This window comes from Aspergillus luchuensis, chromosome 1, assembly GCF_016861625.1.
Source record: "Aspergillus luchuensis IFO 4308 DNA, chromosome 1, nearly complete sequence".
In the NCBI taxonomy this organism is placed as follows: domain Eukaryota; kingdom Fungi; phylum Ascomycota; class Eurotiomycetes; order Eurotiales; family Aspergillaceae; genus Aspergillus; species Aspergillus luchuensis.
Window position 1 is genome coordinate 2652249 of NC_054849.1, and position 23879 is coordinate 2676127.

General features: G+C 49.0%; 8 protein-coding genes and 1 non-coding gene across 9 annotated transcripts; 6 read left to right on the top strand and 3 right to left on the bottom strand.

The window, feature by feature from the left end:
• Window positions 1-37: 37 nt before the first annotated feature.
• Window positions 38-4035, top strand: AKAW2_10912S (putative inositol polyphosphate phosphatase; the record flags this gene model as incomplete). Its single annotated transcript, XM_041692457.1, has 6 exons — window positions 38-85; window positions 154-2629; window positions 2676-2885; window positions 2931-3190; window positions 3244-3911; window positions 3960-4035. The coding sequence occupies 6 exons, from the start codon at window positions 38-40 to the stop codon at window positions 4033-4035; spliced, it is 3738 nt and encodes a 1245-aa protein (XP_041537632.1).
• Window positions 4036-4479: 444 nt separating this feature from the next.
• AKAW2_t10028S lies at window positions 4480-4606 on the top strand. Its single transcript has one exon. It is a non-coding gene; the product is annotated as a tRNA-Glu (tRNA).
• Window positions 4607-6887: 2281 nt separating this feature from the next.
• On the top strand, window positions 6888-8487 carry AKAW2_10913S (uncharacterized protein; the record flags this gene model as incomplete). Its single annotated transcript, XM_041692468.1, has 2 exons — window positions 6888-7022; window positions 7075-8487. The coding sequence occupies 2 exons, from the start codon at window positions 6888-6890 to the stop codon at window positions 8485-8487; spliced, it is 1548 nt and encodes a 515-aa protein (XP_041537633.1).
• Window positions 8488-9010: 523 nt separating this feature from the next.
• Window positions 9011-10681, top strand: AKAW2_10914S (cytochrome P450; the record flags this gene model as incomplete). The annotated part of the gene is made up of 2 exons (XM_041692479.1): window positions 9011-9989; window positions 10077-10681. 2 exons carry the CDS (start codon window positions 9011-9013, stop codon window positions 10679-10681), a joined length of 1584 nt encoding a protein of 527 aa, XP_041537634.1.
• Window positions 10682-10765: 84 nt separating this feature from the next.
• AKAW2_10915A (uncharacterized protein) lies at window positions 10766-12107 on the bottom strand (the record flags this gene model as incomplete). The annotated part of the gene is made up of 4 exons (XM_041692490.1): window positions 10766-10896; window positions 10946-11042; window positions 11100-11179; window positions 11234-12107. The coding sequence occupies 4 exons, from the start codon at window positions 12105-12107 to the stop codon at window positions 10766-10768; spliced, it is 1182 nt and encodes a 393-aa protein (XP_041537635.1).
• Window positions 12108-14989: 2882 nt separating this feature from the next.
• AKAW2_10916S (uncharacterized protein) lies at window positions 14990-15550 on the top strand (the record flags this gene model as incomplete). The annotated part of the gene is made up of 1 exon (XM_041692501.1): window positions 14990-15550. The coding sequence occupies one exon, from the start codon at window positions 14990-14992 to the stop codon at window positions 15548-15550; it is 561 nt and encodes a 186-aa protein (XP_041537636.1).
• A 1478-nt stretch (window positions 15551-17028) lies between these two features.
• Window positions 17029-17838, bottom strand: AKAW2_10917A (alpha/beta hydrolase; the record flags this gene model as incomplete). The annotated part of the gene is made up of 1 exon (XM_041692512.1): window positions 17029-17838. One exon carries the CDS (start codon window positions 17836-17838, stop codon window positions 17029-17031), a length of 810 nt encoding a protein of 269 aa, XP_041537637.1.
• A 570-nt stretch (window positions 17839-18408) lies between these two features.
• Window positions 18409-19695, bottom strand: AKAW2_10918A (uncharacterized protein; the record flags this gene model as incomplete). Its single annotated transcript, XM_041692523.1, has 4 exons — window positions 18409-18740; window positions 18806-18870; window positions 18929-19305; window positions 19408-19695. The coding sequence occupies 4 exons, from the start codon at window positions 19693-19695 to the stop codon at window positions 18409-18411; spliced, it is 1062 nt and encodes a 353-aa protein (XP_041537638.1).
• Window positions 19696-22044: 2349 nt separating this feature from the next.
• Window positions 22045-23753, top strand: AKAW2_10919S (uncharacterized protein; the record flags this gene model as incomplete). Its single annotated transcript, XM_041692534.1, has 3 exons — window positions 22045-22269; window positions 22333-22677; window positions 22734-23753. The coding sequence occupies 3 exons, from the start codon at window positions 22045-22047 to the stop codon at window positions 23751-23753; spliced, it is 1590 nt and encodes a 529-aa protein (XP_041537639.1).
• Window positions 23754-23879: the final 126 nt, after the last annotated feature.

Here is a 23879-nt window from a genome sequence, read left to right on the forward strand (position 1 = left end):
TTTTCTCGGCCTGTTTGTTGGATTCGCTGTTGTGGCCATGGAGGGAAACGGCAAGCAAAAGGACGCCACGGATAATGCTCCGATTGTATGTTTGCGCCGGCCACTCCCCCCCGCTGTTCTGGAGCTTCATACTAATCTAACTGGCTTCTGTAGAGACCGGTGTCTTCCCTACTTTCGCATTTCGAGAATCTTTCGCATCGTCGGGCTCCATCCGCTGCTACAAACGGTTCACGCGATCCGCCGTCCTTCCTGAGAACGCCTGAATACGGTGATGATATCCGCTCCAACAGAGCCTCTCTTGATCTACCACGTCCACGGTCTCCCTGGGGCTCAGTGCCGGATGTGGAGAGAAGTCACAGCATCGTACATGGCAATGGTCTAGCCCCGCACTCTGAATCCCCCGGGATTTCCCCGGGCAGACGGCAGAACAGACCCATGTCGATGAACCTCCACTCGTCGCCGCAGTTGGCACCGACTCTGACGGTCGATTCCCCACGGTCTCCGCCGCGTGGGTTTGGAGCAGACCATGAGGAGGAAATCAGCTCGTCTCGCACCCCGCCGAACGCTTCCCGGGAGTCGCTGCCTACCATACCGCAAGGGATTCCTCCTGCTCATCGACCAACCACCCCCGTCTCTGCGTCTTTCCCTACGGAGAGTAAAGCGGATCGTTTGTCGCCAGGAACATCAGGCTCGATAGCAAATGGGCGCGAGAGTCCATCGGAACGCAAAGGCAAGAGCGTTTCCCTTCCCCCGCCTGCTAACCGGGCGGAGAAGCCCAAAATCCCCGCCAAACCGGCAGCATTGTCACACCACGAAGCCAGCTCTCTTGCCCCACAGCTTGAGCGTGCCTCCTCGGAAGACCGCGTATCGCCGTTCAGCACTCCTCCGAGCAGCCCCGAGAAAACGTCCCCAAAACAACAACCCAATACCAGAGCGGTACCAATTCCGCGCTCGCCCTCCCGGCGCTCGCCAGCCCGTCCAGTACCTGGTCTTCCGACGCACCGGTCACTTGAGGAGAGGTCACCCGCTCCTCAGCCAGGTGTACACCGAGAGTCTTCGCTGAGGCGGCCAATTCCGGAGCCTCCCCGGGAGACGAAGCCGCTTATGGTCCAGATTCCTCCCAGGCATTATGTAGCGCCGGAGCCGCTGGCAACCGCCCCGCTCTCCAACTACAGGCCCCCGATGCCTGATCCGCAGGAGCGCCCCGGACTGCCTCCCCGACAGCCATCCCTGGCACGAAGGGGCGGTCCATCACCGTCGCGGCATTCATACCAGGTGGAAAGCCCGGCGTTCTCATTACCTCCCCCGACACCCTACCGCGAATCTCGGCCCCTTTATCGAGACGAACTACCCACTCCGACGCATGTCTCTCGACAGCCATCCATTTCCAGGGAGACTAGGCCCCTTTATCGGGATGAATTGCCAACCCCGACGCACGTATCGCGGCAGCCGTCCATTTCCAGGGAGACCAGGCCAGTGCCGCCCCCAGCTGTCCCGGAGCGCCCGATGCCAGAGAGGCCTATGTCAGAGCGTCCTATACCAGAACGGCCTGTGGTGGAACGTCAAGCAGTTCGCCCTATTCCCAGTGAGGATGAGCAGGTTCCGGATGAGACGCCAGTTGCTCGCACGGATTACCCAGATGCGTCTAGTGCAAACAGACGGCCACCACTGCTTAAGTCTGGGCCTCAGGAGATTCACACGCGGTACGATACGCGTCTCATGGATGTGTGCGGGAAGCATGTGTGCACGACCGGTTACATTACGCGGGTCTGGGATCTTACGACTGGAGAGCAGATTATGAGTCTTAGCCATGGTGAGACAGTCAAATGTCTGTCGGTTGCCTTTAAGCCAGGTTTGGGTCTGGAGGATGAAGGCCAGCGCTTATGGTTGGGCACAAACTCCGGGGATCTGCACGAGGTCGACATTGCAACCCGGTCCATTGTCGCATCGCGGTCTTACCCTTCTCGACGGGAGATTGTCAAGATCTTGCGGCATAAGAAGGAAATGTGGACCCTCGACGATGAGGGTCGGCTGCTGGTATGGCCGCCAGATGAGACTGGAACGCCGAACCTCCAGTACAGTTACCACAACCCTTACGATCGGGTTGCCCGCGGGCATACGTTCTCGATGGTGGTTGGGGACCTTTTGTGGCTGGCTTCCGGCAAGGAGGTGCATGTCTATCAGCCAAATGCTCGTGATGATGTTTCGTTTAAGGTTCTCAGCAGGCCATTGGGCTTGCAGCATACGGGAGATGTAACTTCAGGTGCTTATACTACCAAGGATGGTGGACGTGTCTATTTGGGTCATGCAGATGGCAAGGTGACCGTATACTCAGCCCACGACTACACCTGTCTGTCTGTCGTCAATGTCAGTGTCTACAAGATCAACTGTCTGGGTATTGTGGGAGATTATCTGTGGGCAGCATACAAGACCGGCATGATCTATGTCTACGATACATCTACGAATCCGTGGACGGTGAAGAAAGATTGGCGTGCTCATGATAGCCCTGTCAGCGGGTTCTTGCTTGATTCTAGCAGCGTGTGGACAATGAACCGATTGCAAGTGACTTCGCTGGGAGACGACAACTGCATCCGTCTTTGGGACGGCATGTTGGAGGATGATTGGTTGGGTAAGTGGCTGCGATTGTCCGACTGATATGAGCTAACACCTTGTAGAAACCAGGATGCAGGCCAGAGACGTGGAGTTTTGCAAGTTCCGTGAGGTTCAGGCGGTAATCATGACCTGGAACGCCGGTGCTTCTACCCCTGGAAGCGTGCGCACATCCACTTTTATCCAGGATGCGATCCATCCTGAGAACCCACCAGAGATCTTGGTGTTTGGCTTCCAGGAGCTGGTTGACCTTGAGAATAAGAAGATCACAGCCAGTACGTATACCGCTGACATTATTGGGTGTAGCTAACTCCGTCCAGAGAGTCTGCTCCTCGGGAGTAAGAAGAAGGAGCACGGTGACAAGGAACACATGAGTCGGCAATACAGGGTGTGGATGGAGCACTTGACCCGCTGCATTAATGACTGCATGCCGCTTGAGGAGTCGTATGTGCTACTGCATAGCGCGAATCTGATCGGTCTCTTTACGTGTGTGTTCGTGAAGCACAAGGAGCGCCAGCGGATCAAGAATATCGGCGCCTCGGAGATTAAGCGCGGTATGGGAGGGTTGCATGGAAACAAGGTAGGCTCAAGTTATTCTGGTTGCCGTCAGTTGCTGATTGCTGATTGCTGTAGGGTGCACTTATACTCCGCTTTGTCCTTGATGACAGCTCCCTCTGCTTTATCAACTGCCACTTGGCAGCTGGTCAGACGCAGACGGCACACCGCAACAATGATATCGCGGCGATTCTCGAGGCGGAGTCGCTTCCCGCGGAGAATAGTCTCGCAACTCGCGCGAATCACTACGTGAGCGGTGGCGATGGCTCAATGATTATGGATCACGAGATCTGTATTCTGAACGGTGATCTCAACTACCGTATCGACTCTATTCCACGGAACGTGATCATCGACGACATCCGCAGCAACAACCTGACCAAGCTACTGGAACGCGACCAGCTGCTGGCCTCGCGACGCAAGAACCCCGGCTTCCGTCTGCGTTCCTTCAACGAGGCACCCATCACGTTCGCACCGACATACAAATACGACGTCGGCACCGACGAGTACGACTCCAGCGACAAGAAGCGCGCACCCGCATGGTGTGACCGAGTTCTCTACCGTGGACTAGGCCGCGTCCGTCAACTAGAATACCGCCGGCACGAAGTCCGCGCATCCGACCATCGACCAGTGAGCGCTACATTCAAGCTGCGCGTCAAGACAGTGCTACCGACGGAGCGAGCCGGGACCTGGGAGTCATGTCAGCAGGAGTTCCAGAACGAAAAGCGCCGACTTGCATCAGAAGCGAGGTGAGACATACCATAAATCCGTGAAAGGGCACTGGCTAACAATAGCAGCATCGAATACCTAATCACTGTTCTCGGAACGGGCCCTCAACAGGCGCGGGCCCTGATCCTGGGCAACGGGAATTGATGGCTTCCTGGCAGTAGAGTGTGTTGGTGGGAGTAGACAGGCCGAGGCCATGTGTATGACTAATGAATCACGATAGACATGTATCATGACGGGGATTAGAATTACCCGGGCATATATTAATGGAGTGTATATAGCAGCTACTACTTTCAGTGGGTTCATATAATGTACGCATCTAACAGTAGGTTGTAATATATATGGAAGCTGCAGAAGGATAGCCCAACCTAGAGCAACATTAACACAATATCATACAATAACAACCCAAGATCTATCCTGAAGGATAATGAAAATCTCATAACCCAGAATACATAAAAACAAAGCCCGTTTAATAGATATGATTGACACCAAAAACACAAATAAATATACCCAGCACTAAATGTGGGATATCTACCCTCTGAACCCCCGCCGCTCATAAGGCAAGAAAGTAAAGAACAAGGCACCAACAATGGGCCTATGGCGCAATTGGTAGCGCGTAGTAAGTTTCACTGAATCAAACAATGGTTCCAACATCCACTAACCACTTCAACAGCGACTCCAGATCGTAAGGTTATCCGTTCGATTCGGGTTGGGCTCATTATCTTTTTTTGCCTTTTTCCCGCCCGCCTCTTACCTCCATAACTAACCCCACATAGCTGGCTGGGTAGTTGGTGATGGTGGCGGGGTAGCTGTGAGAATCCTTAGTATTATTACCATTTTGTCCAGCAACTATGTGAGAACTGTTATTAATATCCTGGATGAATGGTTCGTGTGATGGTTATTGGTTGGAATTGGGCTGTGGTGGTGCGTGCGGGGTGTACTTGATTTACTACATGGTATCGGTCCGTGAGATGGACAGGATATTTAACCAAGTATGGAGCGGTGATGGTGTTTATTTGCCATCTGCTATGGAGTCTGCCATACGTAGTATTGGAACGTTGATTCTCACATAGTAGGAACGGTATCTCTAGATCTTGAAGGCATACCAGCACTGAATGGATTTCGTGTGGGGTTGTTATCCTCATTCTCCAGATGAGGGATGATTCGTCACAGATGAAGTATTGAGATACTAAATCTGTTTCATTCGCAGGACAAACCCTTTATATTATGTTTTGCAATATCACAATGGATAGAGTTACAAGAACACTCAACACTGTTCAGTAAGGCATCATCCATTTGATTGAATATACAGATCGTATCAAACGAACCCATAGTACTTGACTCTAATTGAGCCCATTTGCAGTGTATATCTCACTGTTAACATGATTTACCATTTGGGTCATTCATATTGATATTAACATGTAGTCGATCAATGAATCTCAATCTCATAGTAAATAATTATCTCTTAGTGAGAGTCAACTGTGACATAAGCTAACATGCATCGTGAGAATTACAATACGTTACATTAAAATGTCACCTCCCAGAATAAATCCAAAAATAACAAAATTCCTACACATATGGGCCTATGGCGCAATTGGTAGCGCGTAGTAAGTTCACCCTGATAGTCTAAATCAGGATTACAGCAGCATCTAACATTTTCATCAGCGACTCCAGATCGTAAGGTTATCCGTTCGATTCGGGTTGGGCTCATGCCTTCTTTTTTACCTTTTATTTTTTTGATCGCTTGGGGCGTGGAACATAGCAGAATTGGTTTCCTTTGATGAACTGTCTCGATGTTTTCATTGATGTAGTTGTCTTGTATGGCCTTCATTCATTCATTATATGATTTTATGTTGCATGGTTCACGGTTTGAAATTGTAAGTCTACTCTAGCCATCATTCCAGATTTAGGTCCTAGCTGTCAATAACCCGTCAGGTACAATACCTTACATTGTGTAGCCACCCGCAAGATACGGAGTAACAGTGCCGAATGCAATTTAGTTCCACGACCAACACGGACTGCTCCTCAAAGATGATTCCTGCCACATGGTTATCTAGTCCTACTTTGACCACATTAAACTTAGATACAGGTGCTACCATCAAAAATACATGGTTAAATCCTGGTGTGCAGCACATCCCGAAACACGTAGCACAAAAACGACATGTTCGCCACCTGAATGGGCCTATGGCGCAATTGGTAGCGCGTAGTAAGTTATCCTCATCCATTACTGGATTAACAACATCATCTAACATCTTCCGCAGCGACTCCAGATCGTAAGGTTGTCCGATCGAGCCGGGCTGGGCTCATCCATTCTCTTTTGTCTTTTCATTTCACCTTTTGGTGCTTGTGATTATGGTGCTCGTACTGTCTCTACTTCTTTTTGCTTTTTTGGTACTGGATGTGGGTGATCATGATGAAGATCGGAGTACCGGAGTGTGTCTAGAAAGTGACATGTCTTGCCAATAATTATTGGTAAGAAGTTGCTCTGGTGGTCATCTTCACAATTACAGTATTGTCTCATATCAGCTGTCTAGACAGCTTCTCGTACGTTCCTGAGCCAGAATGTTCTGCTGCAAATAATAAACTCTATGACGACCCAAATAGATGCCGGTTAGGGCTGCTATCCGAATTAGGAAGTTGTCTGGAGGACTTGCTACTAGCGTGGTGGCCAAGAACTTTGATAGACCCGATTCGTCAAATATCAGAATATAGTGGGTAATTCAAACGCTAGCTGGTATATTATTGGCTGGTTCAATTTGATACTTGACCAACTCCCCAGGAACCTCCATGTCGCCTTTTTATTATAAAATGGATTTCGTTTGGATTGGTGCTTAATCTCCAGTTGGACACCAACCCAGCAGCTTATGAATCAAGCTGATAACTCAAAATAATGCCTTTTTTAGGAAGTCTGCTTTTTGCGATGCACATATTTATACCCATGCCCAAGCTCGTTCAAGCAGAGCTAGACATGGCTGCGCAGTGTGAATCAACGAAGGACCATGAAAGAACAGTGTGCTGAGGACCAGCGTCCCCAAGATGTCGATCGTCAGGGTCGACAGCGCCCGCGCATCTTCCCTAACCTGGTCGTTGAGATTGGATTCTGCGTGGCTCTGATGCTATCCCAGATCATGTCGGTACGTCCATACCAACCATCCCCCAAACTCCAGCCATCTCACACCATGACAGGAATTCTTCATATCCGGCTTCAACGTCCTCATCCCATCCGTCTCACAAAGCCTGAACATCCCCGCCGCATCCACCGGCTGGCCCTCCAGCGCCTTCGCCCTCACAGCCGGCAGCTCCCTCCTCCTCTTCGGCCAACTAGCCGACAAATACGGCGGCTTCGTGGTCTTCACCTCCGGCCTAACATGGCACCTCGTCTGGACCCTAATCGCCGGGTTCTCCCAGAACGAAATTATGCTCAACTTCTGCCGTGCCCTACAAGGCTTCGGCCCCGCCGCCATCCTCTCCGCAGGCATCATGCTGCTGGGTTCGATCTACCCTCCAGGTCCCCGCAAGAACATCGTCTTCAGCATCTACGGCGGCTGCGCCCCGATAGGCTTCTCCGCAGGTATTCTCGTCTCCGGGATCGCGGACCAACTCCTCAACTGGCGCTGGTACTTCTGGATCGGCGCCATCCTGATCCTAATCACCCTCGTATCGGCCCTCATCTTCATCCCGGCTCCGATCCGCACCCAACGACCCAACCCAACCCTTAAAATCGACTACCTCGGCGCCGCCCTCTTCATCTCCAGCCTTATCCTGATCTTCTTCGCTGTCAACGACTGCGGCCACGCCCCTAACGGCTGGCGCACTCCATACATCCCCGTGACCCTGGTGATCGGCTGCATCCTCCTCGCCGGGGCAATCTACACCGAACACCGCCTCACCTCCTCCACAGACGACAGCAAAACCACAACCACAACACAGACCGCAACCCCAATCCTCCCCCTCACCCTCTTCCGCGTCCCTCACCTCCCCGCCCTCCTCATCGCCCTCTTCCTCTTCTACGGTACCTTCGGCATCTGGCTCCTCTACACAGTCACCTACATGCAAAACATCCTGCACATCTCCCCCCTAATGGTAGTAGTCTGGTACCTCCCCTTTGCGCTAGGCGGTATCGTTCTCAGCTTCGTCGGCGGGACTATCCTCCACATCGTCCCAGGTACTATCCTCCTCATACTATCGGGCATAGGTTGGGTCATGGCCCCGCTTCTCTTCGCCATCCTTCCCAAAGAAGGCGTGAGTTACTGGGCGTATATCTTCCCCGCGATGATTTGCGGGACTGTGGGCGTTGATATCACGTATAATATCACCAATGTGTTTCTTACTACTACGTTGCCCGAGCAGCAGCAGGGGTTGGCGGCTGCCGTGGCGAATAGTGTGTTGTTCCTCGGTGTGAGTTTCTTTGTTGGTTGGGGGGATTTTGTTGCTGAAATGGTGGATGGTCAGAGGCAGGGGTATAAGGCGGCGTTCTGGTTAGGGGTCGCGTGTGCGGGCGTTGCGTTGACGGTGTTGTTTGGGTGGGTGAAGATTGAGGCTGCGAGGGGGGAGGATGGGAAGGGGGAGGGGGAGAGTGAAGAAGGAGGTGGTGTGTGATGTTGTAGGGATGGGATGGATTACATAGTGGTTTGGCGTTGTGGGTTTATAGGATAATGTTAAGATTGATGATTAGCGGGTTGTATGACTGGTTAGCTAGAAGAATATCTATAAGTGCATTGTATACAAGGGGGCTGCAAACCACAAGAACATGAAAAGCATATTGCCTGAAAACCTAAGGTTACGATATATAGCAAGGCGGCATGAGGTCGTACTCAATTGTTTGAAATGGAAGTACACGCGCTCTTACACTTCCGAAAACGGAATGTCTTCCGCTCAATGTACACAATATCCGCTGCACACTGCTTCTCCGCTCTTAACATACCATTTTAGGTAATATGCACTTAGCACAGAGCGCAGTCCGCCGATTTTATAGATAGACAAGACAGCCCATTACCTATAAGACAATAGACCTGACCTAGAAGCTGGCAAAATAACATAATTACTCTTGAGACTACAGTCATTGTGCATGCTCTTCGATCAATAAAAAAGAAACCACCTTTGAAAACTAGCTACACCAAATATGGCCCTCCTACTCACCCTTATCCTCACCCTCATCCTCTTCATCAAACCCCTAGTCACATACCTCACCACCAAAACCCTAACCAAATACTACCCTCCTCTCAACCCACTCTCCAACCACACCACCCTCTCCTACATCTACGAACACCGCCACCGTTTCCGCACCCAACGCCTCTACAACAAGCACCTCCACCACAACCATCGCATAATCCGCCTCTCACCGACCTCCCTCTCCATCGCCGACCCAAAAGCCATCCCAGCCATCTACGGCCACGGCACACCCTGCGTGAAAGACGACGTCTACGCACTCACGAAAGGAACCCACACCCACTTTAACATGCTGAATACCATTTCTCGCGACGATCACTCCCGCAAGCGGAGAATGCTCGCGAATGCCTTCTCCACGAAGAATCTCCAACAATGGGAGTATAAGATAGCTGATAAGGTGGAGAGGTTGTTGGGTAAGCTGGATGGGATGTGTATACCACCACCATCATCATCATCATCATCATCATCATCATCATCATCATCGAATGCGTTAATAAATGGGGACGGGGACGAGGTTGATATGAGATATTGGTTGAATCTGTTCACTGTTGATGCGATTGCTGATATTGGATTGAGTGTTAAGCTGGGGCTATTGGATAAGGGATCGGATGAGGTTGTAGTGGATGGTGAGGTTGTTAGGTATATTGAGTGTTTGCATCGGGGGAATCGGGTCTCTTCGTGGGTTATTGGGGCGAGTGGGTGGATTGGGCTTTTGAGGGGAGTGTCTTGTGTTGTTTCGCCGTATCTACGAGAGCAATGGGAGTGTGGGAGGAGGTTTGGGAGGGTTGTGAGGGGTTTGGTGGATCAGAGGTTGGGGGTTCAGGAGAGTGGGGAGAAGTTGAGTGATTTTCTGGGGTGTTTGGTCGAGGATAGGAGGGGGGTTGGAAGGGAGTTGGAGAGGGGCGAGATTGAGGCTGAGGCGGGGCTTTTGTGTGAGTATTTCTTTTCCCTCCCTCCCCCTCCATCCTCCAAGAGTATAGTGTTTTTTTCTTGATATCAATGATGCTGAATATATGCAGTGGATGCAGGTTCCGATACAACGGCTATCGCCTTGACAAATGTTATGTACTATCTTATCAAGAATCCACCATCGCTGGAGAAGCTCAGGGAGGAGGTATCCGGTGCTTTACTTGGTGAGGAAGTGGCACCATATGCTAAAGTCAGGAACCTACCGTACCTGAAAGCATGCCTGGAAGAGTCGCTGCGCCTGTCACCGCCCGTGTCGAGAGGGTTGGAGAGGAAGACACCTCCCGAAGGCATGTATATCCTGGGAGAGAGGATCCCCGGGAATGTCACCGTTAGTGTTCCTACCTACGCAATTCATCGTGATCCGGAGATCTTTCCAGACCCTGAAGCCTTCTGGCCTGAAAGGTGGCTGGAGGATGATGAAAAGGTCAAGCAGATGCGGGCTGTTTTCATACCCTTTAGTAGTGGCGCGCGGGCATGTATTGGACGGAATATTACGTTCATCGAACAGCAGATTCTGGTTTCTACGTTGGTTCATCGCTATGAGTTTGAGTTGCCGTCCAAGGGTTGGATGCTGGAGTGGGAGGAGGCGTTTAATTTGTGGCCGGGGCGGATGCCGGTGAGAATTTGGAGGAGGGATGGATATGTTATTCATTAAGGGGACTTCGGAAGTTTACTTAATATGCTTCTAAGCAAGTAACTTTTTTTCAGGGCATATGGAGAATGACCTTATGTCTTTAGCTCAGACTAGCTTGAATTGTTGTTGCAGCTGCTTAATGCGATGGCCTGTATGGAATCCGAGTCGGTTCTCTATTTCACCAAGAAGTGTCCACATTTTGAACTTTTCAGCGACAGTGGATATATGCTTTGCTGCTAATATATTCTTTAGAATCCTTTCTATGAATGATGAGCTCTGACTCACAGTAATACAATGGTTGCGCTGCTTGCACAAGTGAAGCATCCGATATAGGTGATGAGGCTATGCTTGCCACAGATCGTGCATGTGTATCCACTTCCTCCTATCATCCGTCAGTATCAAACAGAAGCACTTGTACAAGGTAGTTTATTATATGTACCCGCGGAATTTCACCCGCAAGAGATGGGTTACGTCCTTCGGCGAGCAATAGCAGATATGCCAAGTGATACATGCACATCGCTGCCGCTGGGCCATCAATTAGCTGAATCAATAACACCATGAACATAAACTCACCCGTCGAAGGAACAGCAAATAACCGCTTGGCAAACCCTTCTTCAGAAGGAGTACCAAAAGGTATACCAACAAAAGGTGTAGGCAACGACCCTCTCCAGGTCTCCAACTCCTCAATCAAACGCATTCTATCACGACGCAGTGAGTGCTCAGTGACACCACTAGCCTTCCCAAACGTATGCGCTATAATCTTAGCCACAATCCAAATAATATTATTTCCCAGAAGATCCTCATCAATCTCCTGATCAGTCCACTCTACCCCCCACTCCTCCGGCAAAAGCATAGTAGGACACTCATGCACCAAAGCCATGGCAACATCCTGGCGCGCATACACCCAGAATGCGGCCCCCTTCAAACCCTTGGAACTAGCATTATGTGAATTAGTTCTGATCAGAGTCACGGCACCTGATACATGACGATGATGATCCAGACCTGGAGAGGCAAACAGCTCGTAGCTACTCAGTAGCACTGTTGCAGCGAGGGTATCATCAGATCCATATGATGGGTCATTCAAGATATGGATCAAGTGCTGGAGGCTTTCTCCGTAGTAGTGCACGGCGGTGGTTTCCCACATCTCTCCTCTTCCTGCCATGCTCAGCTGTCTGGCGGTGAGGGCGCATATCGCGTTCAAAAGGAGTGGGGATTCGAGTGCACGTTTGACGATGGTGTGCGTGAGATGTCGGGCGTTATCGAATAAGCATACCCATGTTCCTACTCCGTTTTGGTACTCTTGAAGTAGCGCCACTTTTTCTGTATCGAGAGTTGGACGTGAAGGTAATTTAGTATGAGGGATGGGTTGGGTGGATGGGACCGCATTGCCGAATGGGGTGGAAGTATTGTTGAACACGTCCCAAGTGGAGCTTGGGAAATCGGTCATTTGATCAATAGCTTGTGATTGAGAGGCCGGGGGGTTCCAGTTTGAGGGGATAATGAAGTCGGATGGCTGGCATTCAAGGTCGAGTCTTTGACAGCGCCCGCAGCGGGGACGTTTTTCGTCACATTTTGTATGGCTGGCTCTGCAACGAGTGCTGTGACATGTCTGTTCAGTCTTTCTAATCCAGAGTTATTCGGAATATAGTGAGATATTACCATCCTGCTAGCTTAGCAATGCTCGTTCAGATGAAAATTATGTCCTGGAACATACCTATTCTGCGCCGCTTTCCTCCTTTTCTTGATCCGGCCATCTGTTGCGAGCAGTGAAAGTAAATTCAATACAGGATAAATCACTGTATGCCGCGTTAGTTTATCTGTTGGGGCTTTTGCAGTAGCAGCTTCATGGAGGTGGATGCAAGAAGGGAGGTAAGATTGAGGGAAGAAGAATGAACGTTGCCGATTCCCGGCTTCCATTCCATCCCCCGCCCCAGCTCTCCCCGCAGTCCGCCTTTCGCTACCAATTCAATTGGAATGTATCCAGCACTTGAATTACAAAAAGTCCTTCTCATACCAGGATATGTGTGTCAAACTCAATCTTGAGCACATAGGAAAAATTATCGATCGGGTGGGCTACGGGTGACCTGGATATGAAGCAGATAAAACCTGCTAACATTCGACTTTGACTAATATCACTCTTATAGCCTCGGAGGGATTTTCTTCCCAACTTTGTAGAGTACAGTATAGATTGAATTATCTTACATTCCACCTGAGTGTGTGTTCGAGACTACTCAACTAAATAGCGGTGATACACTTTGAATATAATTATTCTGCCACCCCATTAATATCAGCTGGATTCGAAAAACCCAGCGAATTATCAGCTGCCTGATTAGCTGTTCTCAGGGTTTTAAGGCGGTAGACTAATGCCCCTGTTTCGATACAGCCAACGAAGCATCGTCAATCTGATAGAGACTTGAACTTACTCGTAATAACATTCCCACGTGCGATGAATCTTGCCTTTCTCATAATCTGCTGCCTAATCCAAATCATTAGCCCAGAAACAATAAGATGTCTGTTGATTCATTCCGTAAAAGAGCACCAACGAAATAATCTCTCAATTCGTCTTCCTCTTCCGGCCACTGCCGCTGACGAGCTATGATTGAGTCGTATGAGAATGTCGGGGCCGATTGAAATCAAGCCAGAGCACTCTGTCTGACCCTTCCTGAACCATCATATTCTGTGGATATGGATCTGCATGATACACACGAGCTTGATGTATTTCTGCGAGTATTTGGTGCAATTTGTTGAGACTCTCTTTGGAGAAGGTGCAGAGACCGATCTGCTGAAGATTTGGTATATATTCAATCAGAATAGCGTTGGGAAGTAGATTGTCATCGAAAGACTCATTGAGGTATGGCAGCCATTTCTTTGGGTTGATTCCGGTGATCAGGCTATAAAAATCCGGAATAGACCCCATTCGGCAAAGTCCATGTGCCTTTAGTCGTAGATAGGCTTGACTTTCGTACCTATAGATATTTACTTCGCGATCTATGGGATCGGCATGAGATGCTGTGATACTGTGGTACTGCAGACATGTTAGGCATTGAAGGTTTGGGTCACCATTGGTTATGTACCACTTTCAAGATACAGTCTCTATTGTGCCAGCGCGTGCGAAAGATACATGATGATGTAGAGCTTTTGATCTGTTCAACGAATTCTATATCTGATAGATCAGGTTCCATGATGATGGATAACTCTATCTTCTATTCCGTGTTTGCGGACCCGAGGGGCTGAATATGATCTGGAACTGAAGGGGTGCTGCACTATGCCTTTTGGGGCAATCCCTGCAGAGCGCATAATGATCTCTTTTGAGTCAAGCGATCGGATATATTAATCGTGCCGGGACATCAATCGACGTGATTTATGTCGTTCATGTGGATGACTTGCTCCAAATTTACATCCATACGCCCCGCATGTGAGTGGCGTATACATATCCCAGCCCAACTAAGGGAGTATGTAAGGATGGTGGATTCTTGTCTGGATGTGCGAAAACGATGAAAATAACGACTTCACAGCGGAATGATAGGAGCATTGCCATGGATCTTCTAAATAACAACGATACTTACCTAGATGAACTTCTGAATTGACCAGACTGGAATAGAAGCATGATCGGAAATGGCAAGTTGCTCATGAAAGGTTGCAGCTTCAAAACATATGCATTGGACCTGGAAGCTTCCGCATTTTGGTGAGCACATGCTGGAAATGCAGATTATATATAGAGATAGAAGACCCATAAATCTGGCTATTGCCTGATGCAACATTTCTGACTGGATCCTCGACCTGCTTGAGATGATAGGAAAGACTCCAGTCATGGCAAGGAAAATTCATTTGACCAAATAATATAGAAACTTATGCCTTTAGAATATTGTACAATCGACTGAGAGAAGACTTACCAGGGCCACGTACTCTAGTCTATAATATATATATTGTATAGCTCCAAGCAGAATGAATAAGAACCTTCTTGAAACCCGCATTTCGGTTTGGCTAAAGTAGACACATCATTCCCACGGAAGGATGCTCGTTTCACAGTTAGTTTGTCGATTTCTGCTCGGATAAGCAAGGTATATATAATGCTGTAACGGCTTCTTCCATCTGTTATAGGTGATATCTAAGTATAAATCCTACTAAACTTGGCGGAATTCGAAAACACACTTGGGTTGATTTTTGCATATATGATATAGTTGCTTCTAGAATGGAGAAGAAATATATAAATAAGCTGGTAAGGGAAAAGGATCTGAGGATTTCTCATAGCTCCCACAAAGCCAAACTTGAACAGTTCTACCTGATAGTCAATCGAGCTTCCAACCCAGACCCAGCCCATCCATCAAAATGCCTCTTCCAATCGCCTCCACCGCATCCCTCTTCGAGGATGCCCTGCAGTCCAACGAGGCAATTGAAGTCCCCATTGGCGGAGTCGACTTTGTCTCCTTCACAAGTGGACAAACCATAAGAACACTTGGTACCAGGAGGTTGAATGGCAATTCGGCTCTTGTGCTCGTTTCCACCAAAGGTGCTATTTTAGCTAACGTTCCTCTGCCACCTTGCAGCATGGAAGAACATAATGCTAATCTAACGCAACTGTGGAAGAAATCGACCGCCTTTCTGAATCTCTTCAACAAAAATGCAGGGCTCTTTTTGGGCCCGGATGAGAAAAGGTATGCAATGGTTTATGGACCCTCTGCGAGACCTAAACCCTTCCCGCAATATGATGCGATCATTGATTCCATTCTTACGAATTCGTTGGGAGTTATTGTGAAGCCTAAGATTGTCTCATATGCGTATGAGGAGGGCGGCCACTATCAGCCTGATAGTGGTTCTGTCTTTATTGATGGAAGAGGTGGAATCCCCAAGGTGTATGTGGAGGACAAGGATCAGAAATGGTTCGACTAGGTTTTTGTATATCTGGCCATGGAGGAATGATGTAGGTAGTTGAGATAGACCCGAGGAAATAAGCTACCAGCCGTTCGTCTTTATATGATCGCATTTTCCATTTTAGCTAGGCTCTGGTACATGACTGTATCTTGTAAAGAGCATTCATATACATGATACCGAGCGACACTGCAGGTGTCATAAAAAACCAATCTTTTTAGCACGAGTGGGTGAGAAAGCAGGCTTTTTGCCGAAGGCCCCTCATTGTCATAGACTGAAAAGCCACTTTCCACCTTACTGTAACAAGGCCTCATTTTTTAGACATTCAACCCCACGGCGTTGCATTGAAGGTGGGGCTGCGATGTCAAGGTACACGGAAAGAACAAAGAGAAATAAGGGAAGACGGTTCATCTTATGTCGATCCCTATCACCAGCTAGCTGCGAGTCTGCGCCACCAGCTTGGTCAGAGGCATCAGTTGTGCGCAATGTGAACAGATCATTGTGCTTCGGCTACACAGCGGAAACGCCAGGTTTCTGGGTGCGTGATGCTGTTGGATCAATGGCCTGATAGCTTGATTATGGACTGCTGGAGCAGTGGGGAATACCCAGTCTGGCTGAGGGGCAGTAAGTCGCGAAGGGCGGGGGTGACTGCCTTAGGGCTGGTGCAGTCACAGGGCTAGTATTGTGGGTGGTTGGTTAGATAGGAGCAGCAGTTTGTGAGGGCTTGCAGGATGGGTCGTGGACTCCAAACCTTGCTGCAAAGCAAAAAGCATACCGAGTACTCATCCTTCATGGCATTGAGCTCGAGGAACATTTGTTCCTGCAACTACATTAGCATAGTTCTACATACCGATACTACACAGTACACAAAGCACTGATGGCGGAATGGTACATGGGGCCGCGGGAAGAGTGGGCAGGAGCCGGAGGCGTAAGCGGGCCCCAAGTTGGAGTGATAACCGTGGCGGTAAGACCTTTGAGATGTGATAGTCAGTGACAAGATGTGATTCAGCCTGCATTGGTGGTTAATTCTGTTCCCTAAATAGTAGTTGTTGGCTAGAGGAATCAAGGCCAAACATGCATCTCTAACTGGATTATCCTGTACCGTATGTGGAGTAGATGGCATTGGGAATGCTCCCTACTGATCTGCACTGCAGGTTCCCTTTTCGTTACACACTCAGTACTACCCCGCCCTAACCCGCCAGCCACTCAGATCAGTTCTGAGCTCTATCTTAAAGCAGTTAAGCCAGTAAATAGGTCGTAGCAGTCCATGTCAACTGCTCACTGATCATAATGGAGTGGGCTTCTATTCCACAAGCTCGTCTTTTACTGCTATCCACCAAAATATATAGTTACCCCAAGGATTAGTTCCCCTGAAAATCATTCAATCATGAAAGTTATCTGGGTTACAGAACGCGAAAGTACAATTCCTTCGAGATTTTGCTATTTATGTGGCGATTGTGTGTTCCTGTTCATCAAATACTATCAACGCTCCTGTCCTTTCATTTTCCAATGGCTAATCCATGAACAATTTCCACGACCTCCTCACACTTGGTAAACAGTGCACAGTGTCCAGTCTCTAACTCCCACGTACGAACCTGACATCCAGCTTCCCGCATCATCTGCACAAACTCCTTCTGGTAATCATAGGGCACAGTCATATCCTGGGTTGAATAGATGTATCCGATCTGAGGAATACCCCCTTCCTCCGGTCGCCAGGCGACATGCTGGAGCTTGCCGTCAAAGCCCTTCCCGTTCCACCGCTGCAAGGACGCAATATAGGCGTCAGTCTCCTCGTCTGACTTTTTGGATGGACCGACCAGGAGGTTCTTGGGGTCTCGGGAGATGCAGGTTCGGTCCTCGGCAAAGTCAAAGGCCACGTCCATCAAGGGACCGTGGCCGTGAGAGATGACGACCTCAACCATGGAGACCCCTTCTGTGAGCGCAAAAGCGGCGATGTAGACTAATTGAACAATGCCGCCAGTGAGGCCCTGCGCGCGACGGGTTGTGACCCCGAGGCCGTTGGATAGGGCATTTGTTCCGACCTGGCCGCCGTAAGAGTGAAGCAGAACCAGAACCTCGCGGCCGGCAGAGACGAGGTTCTCCACGCAGGTGCGGATGAATACACTATCTTCTTCTAGACCAGCATTTGGGGGACGGGCGCCATTAATAGAGGGAAGGCAAGGCACGTGGACTTCATGTCCGAGGTTGCGAAGCGCGGTGGTGAAAGAGGTGTAAGATGATGGTTGGTGCCAGGCGCCAGAGACGAGGACGATGGCCGGGATGTTAGTTGGGGGGTAGGTGGTAGTCATAGTGACCTTTGGAGATGGGATAGTACTATGGAGGGATTTTGATGGCAATGGAAATAAAGAAAACTAATTATGGGAGAGTAAAAGAGTCCGGGATAAGGAGTGGAAGGGTGATGATGCGTCGGAGGAAAAGTGTGGCCGGAGGAGCCTAAGTAGTGGGTGAAAAGGAATGGTATCTCACTAATGATAAGCGAATTACCCCACCAAATTAGGTATGGGTTAGTTATGTATCACTGCTAGTAGCTGTACAATGTAGGGAAGATTCATTAGGTTATAAAAGGTTATAAAACAGCACTAGCAGGGGCAGGAAAACCCCGGGTCTGGGCACGGCCTCAAATTGAACGAAGAGACTAGTAAGCTTAGTATCTAACGCAAGTGAGACCAATAGACAAGATACTATGGCATTTGGAATGTTGCTTGTTTCTTTGTCCTCTTTGCCACCTCATCCAAGAGTATCGCCAACTGTTTCTTCCCCAATTAGGTCCTGTCTGTCTTCCCCAAGCATACGCCACACACTCGCAGACTAGTTCACGAAATGAGCCCGATATCGGGCAACGGTCTATTTGCAAGATCTTAATACCCCTGCAATTTTGCATATGCATGGACTTGGGCCACATCACCCCAATAATTGTTGGCCCTCTTGGGGCTCGCCGCTTCGATGTCATTGTAGAGTTCATGTCTGAAACCGACAGCGTGGTATCGAACGGAGCCAAGAGCACCAAAGCCAGACTTCCAACTGTGAAAAGGGCGGAGGCGTGTAATGCCACTCCAGCCTGTGCTCGTCCGCTTAGTCGATCGAGGTTCACGGATATGCTGGACCAAGCTTGGGATCATTGGGAGGCAAGCACAAATGATGCTCATGTTTGTTTCGACTGTGGTCCAAATACCGGGGACAGTGAAAGTGTCTTTTACGGCAAGGAAGTGTGGTTAGTATCAACTATTCTTCTAGGAATCAAGGGAGAGCACGCACATGTCAAATCGGATACATCAATCGTGGCCATATAAACAAGCCGTACAATACTGGTCACGCAGACGCTGAGGGGATACCAGCTATCAGTATAGGGGATTAGTTGAGTTTATCAGACGAACTTACAATCCACCTACACTGAAGACCAGAGAAAGCAGAATTCGACACCGGCGTGTCTGCTTCAATCGCCAGACTACCGGTTGTGGCAGGATCAGAATAATTACATCAAGAAGGATGTTGACTGCACCCATAGCAATCCAGAAGCTCTTGTTGTGGATTGTCGTGCTGGGCTCCCAGAATTTCCACTGTGCATCTACAGGGTTCGTGGAGAAGATGAGCCCGGAGACTGCGGCTATACAGGCCCCTGCGGAGAGGCCGGTGACCACCCAATTGCAAAATAGGAAAGCCTTGTTGATGGAGAAAATTCGCCGATAGAAGAGTAATATAGATATTTTGGTCAATCCAACACTGACGTTGTAGATCACCATATCGGCTAATGTAATCTGGACCAAACAATCACCTGATGTTAGATTACGGTGCATTCCTGAACATGAATGTCCAAGGAAATGAAAAGGTGCGTTCTCTACCCTGTGTTACGTGCGTACCTGGAAGTATCTTTCTAGCACAAGGGGGTCCTTGTACTGAGTGATGTGGATGCCCGCATGCCCCACGGTTGTGACGAGAGCAGTGGTGCATAGGAGCCCATAGGAAAAAATCAGAGCAAGAAGACAGAACCAATCATCCAATTTTATGGAGAGTGTGAGGGAGCGTGAGATAAACCGGAGAGCTACCAAGCATGTCGATAGTAAGGTCATCAACCCCGTCACCGCGACGAAGATAACATTGAGATGGTGGGAATGTTCAGAAAGACCAGTTGCTGCCTGGAATGCCATTGTGCAATAGGCTTTTTCAGATTAGAAACGATAAAGCGGTATAGAAATGGAAGTCAGGGGTGAGGAGATATTCCCCAATGCTAGGCTGGGTCGTCACGCATCCTTGGTCTTAAATCTTTTCAAGACAGCTGTAGGCAGATACCGGCTCCGAAGATTGGATAGGAAAAAGTGAGCTAAAATTGCGACGTGCTTTAGATATGCAGCTAGGCAGTGATCTCCCCGAGACATAGTGTTAGGATCAATTAAGGCGAGAGGAGGTGGCGTCTGCTGTTTATGGGATGAGCTGTTCAACTCGACATCTTGTAGCAAATCCACCCGACTGTCAAGAACACAAATAAAGATATCCGTGATTCTAAGCACTTCAGCGATATATGGTAGGGACATCTGACTTAGGAGGCGAGAAGGAGCCCGCTGTGATATTGCTCCAGTACGATTTGTCGCTAACCAGAATGGCACAGCCCGGTAAAAATAAATGTCGAGCGGCCAATTCGTTCGTTGTCTCGTAAAGTGCATCGAAGCAAGCGCTACGCCTATCGAAGACTCAGTCACATTTGAACCACTGCGCTAAAATCTGGACGACCCGCAGCGTTCTCTGCGGGGTGTCTTCTCAGAAGGAGTAGCACGGCTCATTGTAACAGAAGTCCTCTGCGAAGTCGGAACATGTGGGCCAAAGTAGGCACCATCGACAAATTGAACTTGCTTCTGTAGAATAATTGGACTCTCAAGATTGAGTGGGGTTGAGTACTGCGCATGGTAGCATGGCTGCGACATACTTATTAAGGCTTCAGAATTTCTGGAGGCTGGGATAATAGTAGTTTAGCAGTTGCTTCGAGGGAGTTACCCGAGTCCATACCTCCAACGCCGACTTTCCATGATCGCGTTCGGGAGGGGGTAACAGGTAGTCTTTTACTGGTGGAACGAAGCATAGTAATTGAGGATTAGTGTGACTTCCATAAAACTAGCGTGAGATAGTTTGTGCAAGTCACTTTGCAGGGAAATAGAATCACTAAAGGCCTGCAGGCTAATGCGAAGCTGGGTTGCTGCATTGATGTGGGTAAGACAGAAAATATTGGAGGTTGGGAGGCCGTATTGTGAAGTCGATACTGTTACAGTATATTACGCCAGGATAATACCAGCCTCCGATGGGAAAGCACTGCATAGAAGTCAGGTTCTCGAAGACTTTCATGTAGTGGCAGATTCCTTCTCATACTAACTGTATAGATGGATAGCTTTATCAAGATGAGTTTTGTCGTTGTCCCCCCTTCTTCTCCCTCCTAGAAAGCCTATCGTAGACCATGTCTCCACACTGTCAGAATATTTCATGAACACCAGATGTTCGTGATCAGTCGCGTAACTTGAGGTCTTCAGAGGCGTATCTGAAGCCAGCTGTCGAACCACTTAGGAAGATCCTGACAATGCAAAACGAGGAGAAATGATCGCGTCTTACACGTTTGACTTGAGAGCATCAGTAGAGTAATACGGCGTTGCTTCAGCACCAAGTGTAACTTTCCACCTATAGTCAATCCGATCGCTTCATCATCTTCGAGCTTGGGGGCCAGTGACTCTAGCTGCAGACGCTTGTCTAGCTCAAGCATACCACACTATACTCGCTGCATGCATGCAATGCTGGTATTGAACTCACTAGTGCAGGATGTAAGCCAAAAGATGGTATTCATAGTTATAAAAGAGTGTTCGTCCAGAGCTATCTTACCAGATGAATGACTGAATATCGTCTTTTCAGTCTTGTGTCGACATCATAGTATACGAGGCCGGGAATTTGTGGGGAGACATCGTTGATTCAGATGTCTAAATTCTGTGCGAGCAGCAGCATGAGCGGCTGCCAAAAGTTGCATGGTTCAAAACATGATAGACTAAAATTCTACTTCATACAAACCTACATCTTGACATTAGATATAGTATATACTGATATATGTAGTCTTACTTGATATGATATACTTGAGAAGGTAGTACAGATTACGATGAAAGAACGTCTATATATCAAATAAGAAACCAAGAAATAATCAATCAAGGGAGTGCTTCGCCGCGAAGTATACCTGGGCTCCTTAACCTTGTTTGAACATAGGGCCTACTGTATTTTCTAAAGACACCGTAAACCCAGGAACAATTTGCAAGCCATTTCGCAAGTAGATGTCTGATTGACAGTCATACTAGGCGATATATCGTATTCAATAGACTGGAGCAACCCTTGCTGCAATAATGAATCACGTGCATAAGGAAGGGGCTCAGTGATGGTCATGCATTGCACACAACATCATCAACATCATCGTCATCATCGTCATCATTATAATAGCAGACAATTGTTACGCAATTCCTTTCTCTAGGAGACAAATGCACTGGGAATCCTATCTGATCCTTTTCCTGGGAGCCTGCGCCGCCGGCGTGAATGGGAAGCCCCAGGTCGACCTGGGTTATGCTCGCTACCGGGGTATTCGGCTGCCTGCTGGGGTAGATGAATACCTTGGTATGAGATACGCCGCGACTCCTTTGGGTCAACGGAGGTTCCGAGCACCGGCTGATCCAATCAGCACATCATATATTCAGGATGCATTTGAGGTAGGTGATTTATATCTCTTACAGAACAGGGCACGTACTGACGCACAGGTCGGTGGCCTTAAGTTTGGACCAACCTGCATCGGTGTTGGAGAAGAAATAAGCCAAAGTGTTGGGGAAGACTGTCTGTTTATCAACGTGTTCGCCCCATCCAACGCAACCGCCCTCTCCAAATTGCCAGTGTGGGTGCATATTCAAGGCGGCGGCTATGCATCCAACTCCAATGCCAACTTCAATGGAACGGACGTGATCCAGCACTCGGGATATGGCCTCGTCTTTGTTAACTTTAATTACCGTGTTGGGGCCCTGGGGTTCCTAGCCAGCGAGGAGATTCGGCGGGAGGGAGACCTAAATGTGGGTTTGCTGGACCAGCGGAAGGCTCTCACATGGATTAAGCAGTATATTGACAAGGTGAGTCATGGGAAAAGCTGCTATAGCGCATGGATGTTCTGACATTCTCGGTGTAGTTTGGAGGAGATCCAGACCATATTGTTGTCCATGGTGATTCCGCCGGTGCGGGCTCAGTGGCTCATCATATGACTGCGTATGGAGGTGGGGAGGAGGGGATCTTCACAGGTGCAGTACTAGAGTCTCCATTCTGGCCCACATTGCGCAAAGTTGCAGAAATGGAGTTCCAGTACACGCGGTTTGTGGATGATGTTGGCTGCTCTAATTCATCATCTGCGTTGGCTTGTCTTCAGTCTGCGGACCTCACTATAATACAAAAGGCTAACGTGCCGAGCCCATTTCCTAATGCTCCATCTGATCCATTGCCATTGTGGTACTTCCTGCCGGTCATTGATGGTGAGATGGTGCAAGATCAGTTGTATCGGCTCTTTGACCAGGGCAAAACCTTGAAAATCCCAGTACTGGTGGGCGACGATACAAACGAGGGATCTATCTTTGCATACAATGCCACAGACTCGTCAGATATGTCTCGGTTTCTCCAGGCTAATTACCCGGGGCTGTCTCCTACCAACATGTCCACCATCATGGCTGCATATCCCCGTATGCGTCCCGTAGCAGACCATGGAGCCTATTTCCCGTCCGCATCCGCCGCCTATGGCGACGCCACTTTTACGTGCCCCGGAAACTCCATTGCAGCGTCAATGGCCGATCGGGTTTGGAACTACCGATACAACGTTCGAGCCCCAGAGTTGATCGATGAAGGCCTGGGCGTGCCACATATATTCGAGATTAGCGCTATTTTTGGTGTCGGCTTTGCTGGTGATAGTGAGACCACAAGCTACAACGGGATCAATGCCAACGTCGTCGCTACCGTAATGGACTATTGGATCAGCTTCGTGAAGGTGCTGGATCCAAATCCCCTCAGACGTGGCCACACACCACGCTGGGAACCGTGGATGCCCGACCTGGCACAGCGGCTCAAGATACAGACAAATAGTACCGCGATGGAGCCAATTCCAGGGCAGCAGGCAAATCGATGTTCTATGTGGAGAGGACTAGCGCCGGAGATGGAGATCTGATGACCTTGAGGTTGTTGATCACCGTTCCCAATTCAATGCCTGTATATCTTATGTCACTGGGCGATTCAATTATAGACTTCCTTTCAACCCCGCGCTTCACCTCTCCTCTGTATGACATATGATTGT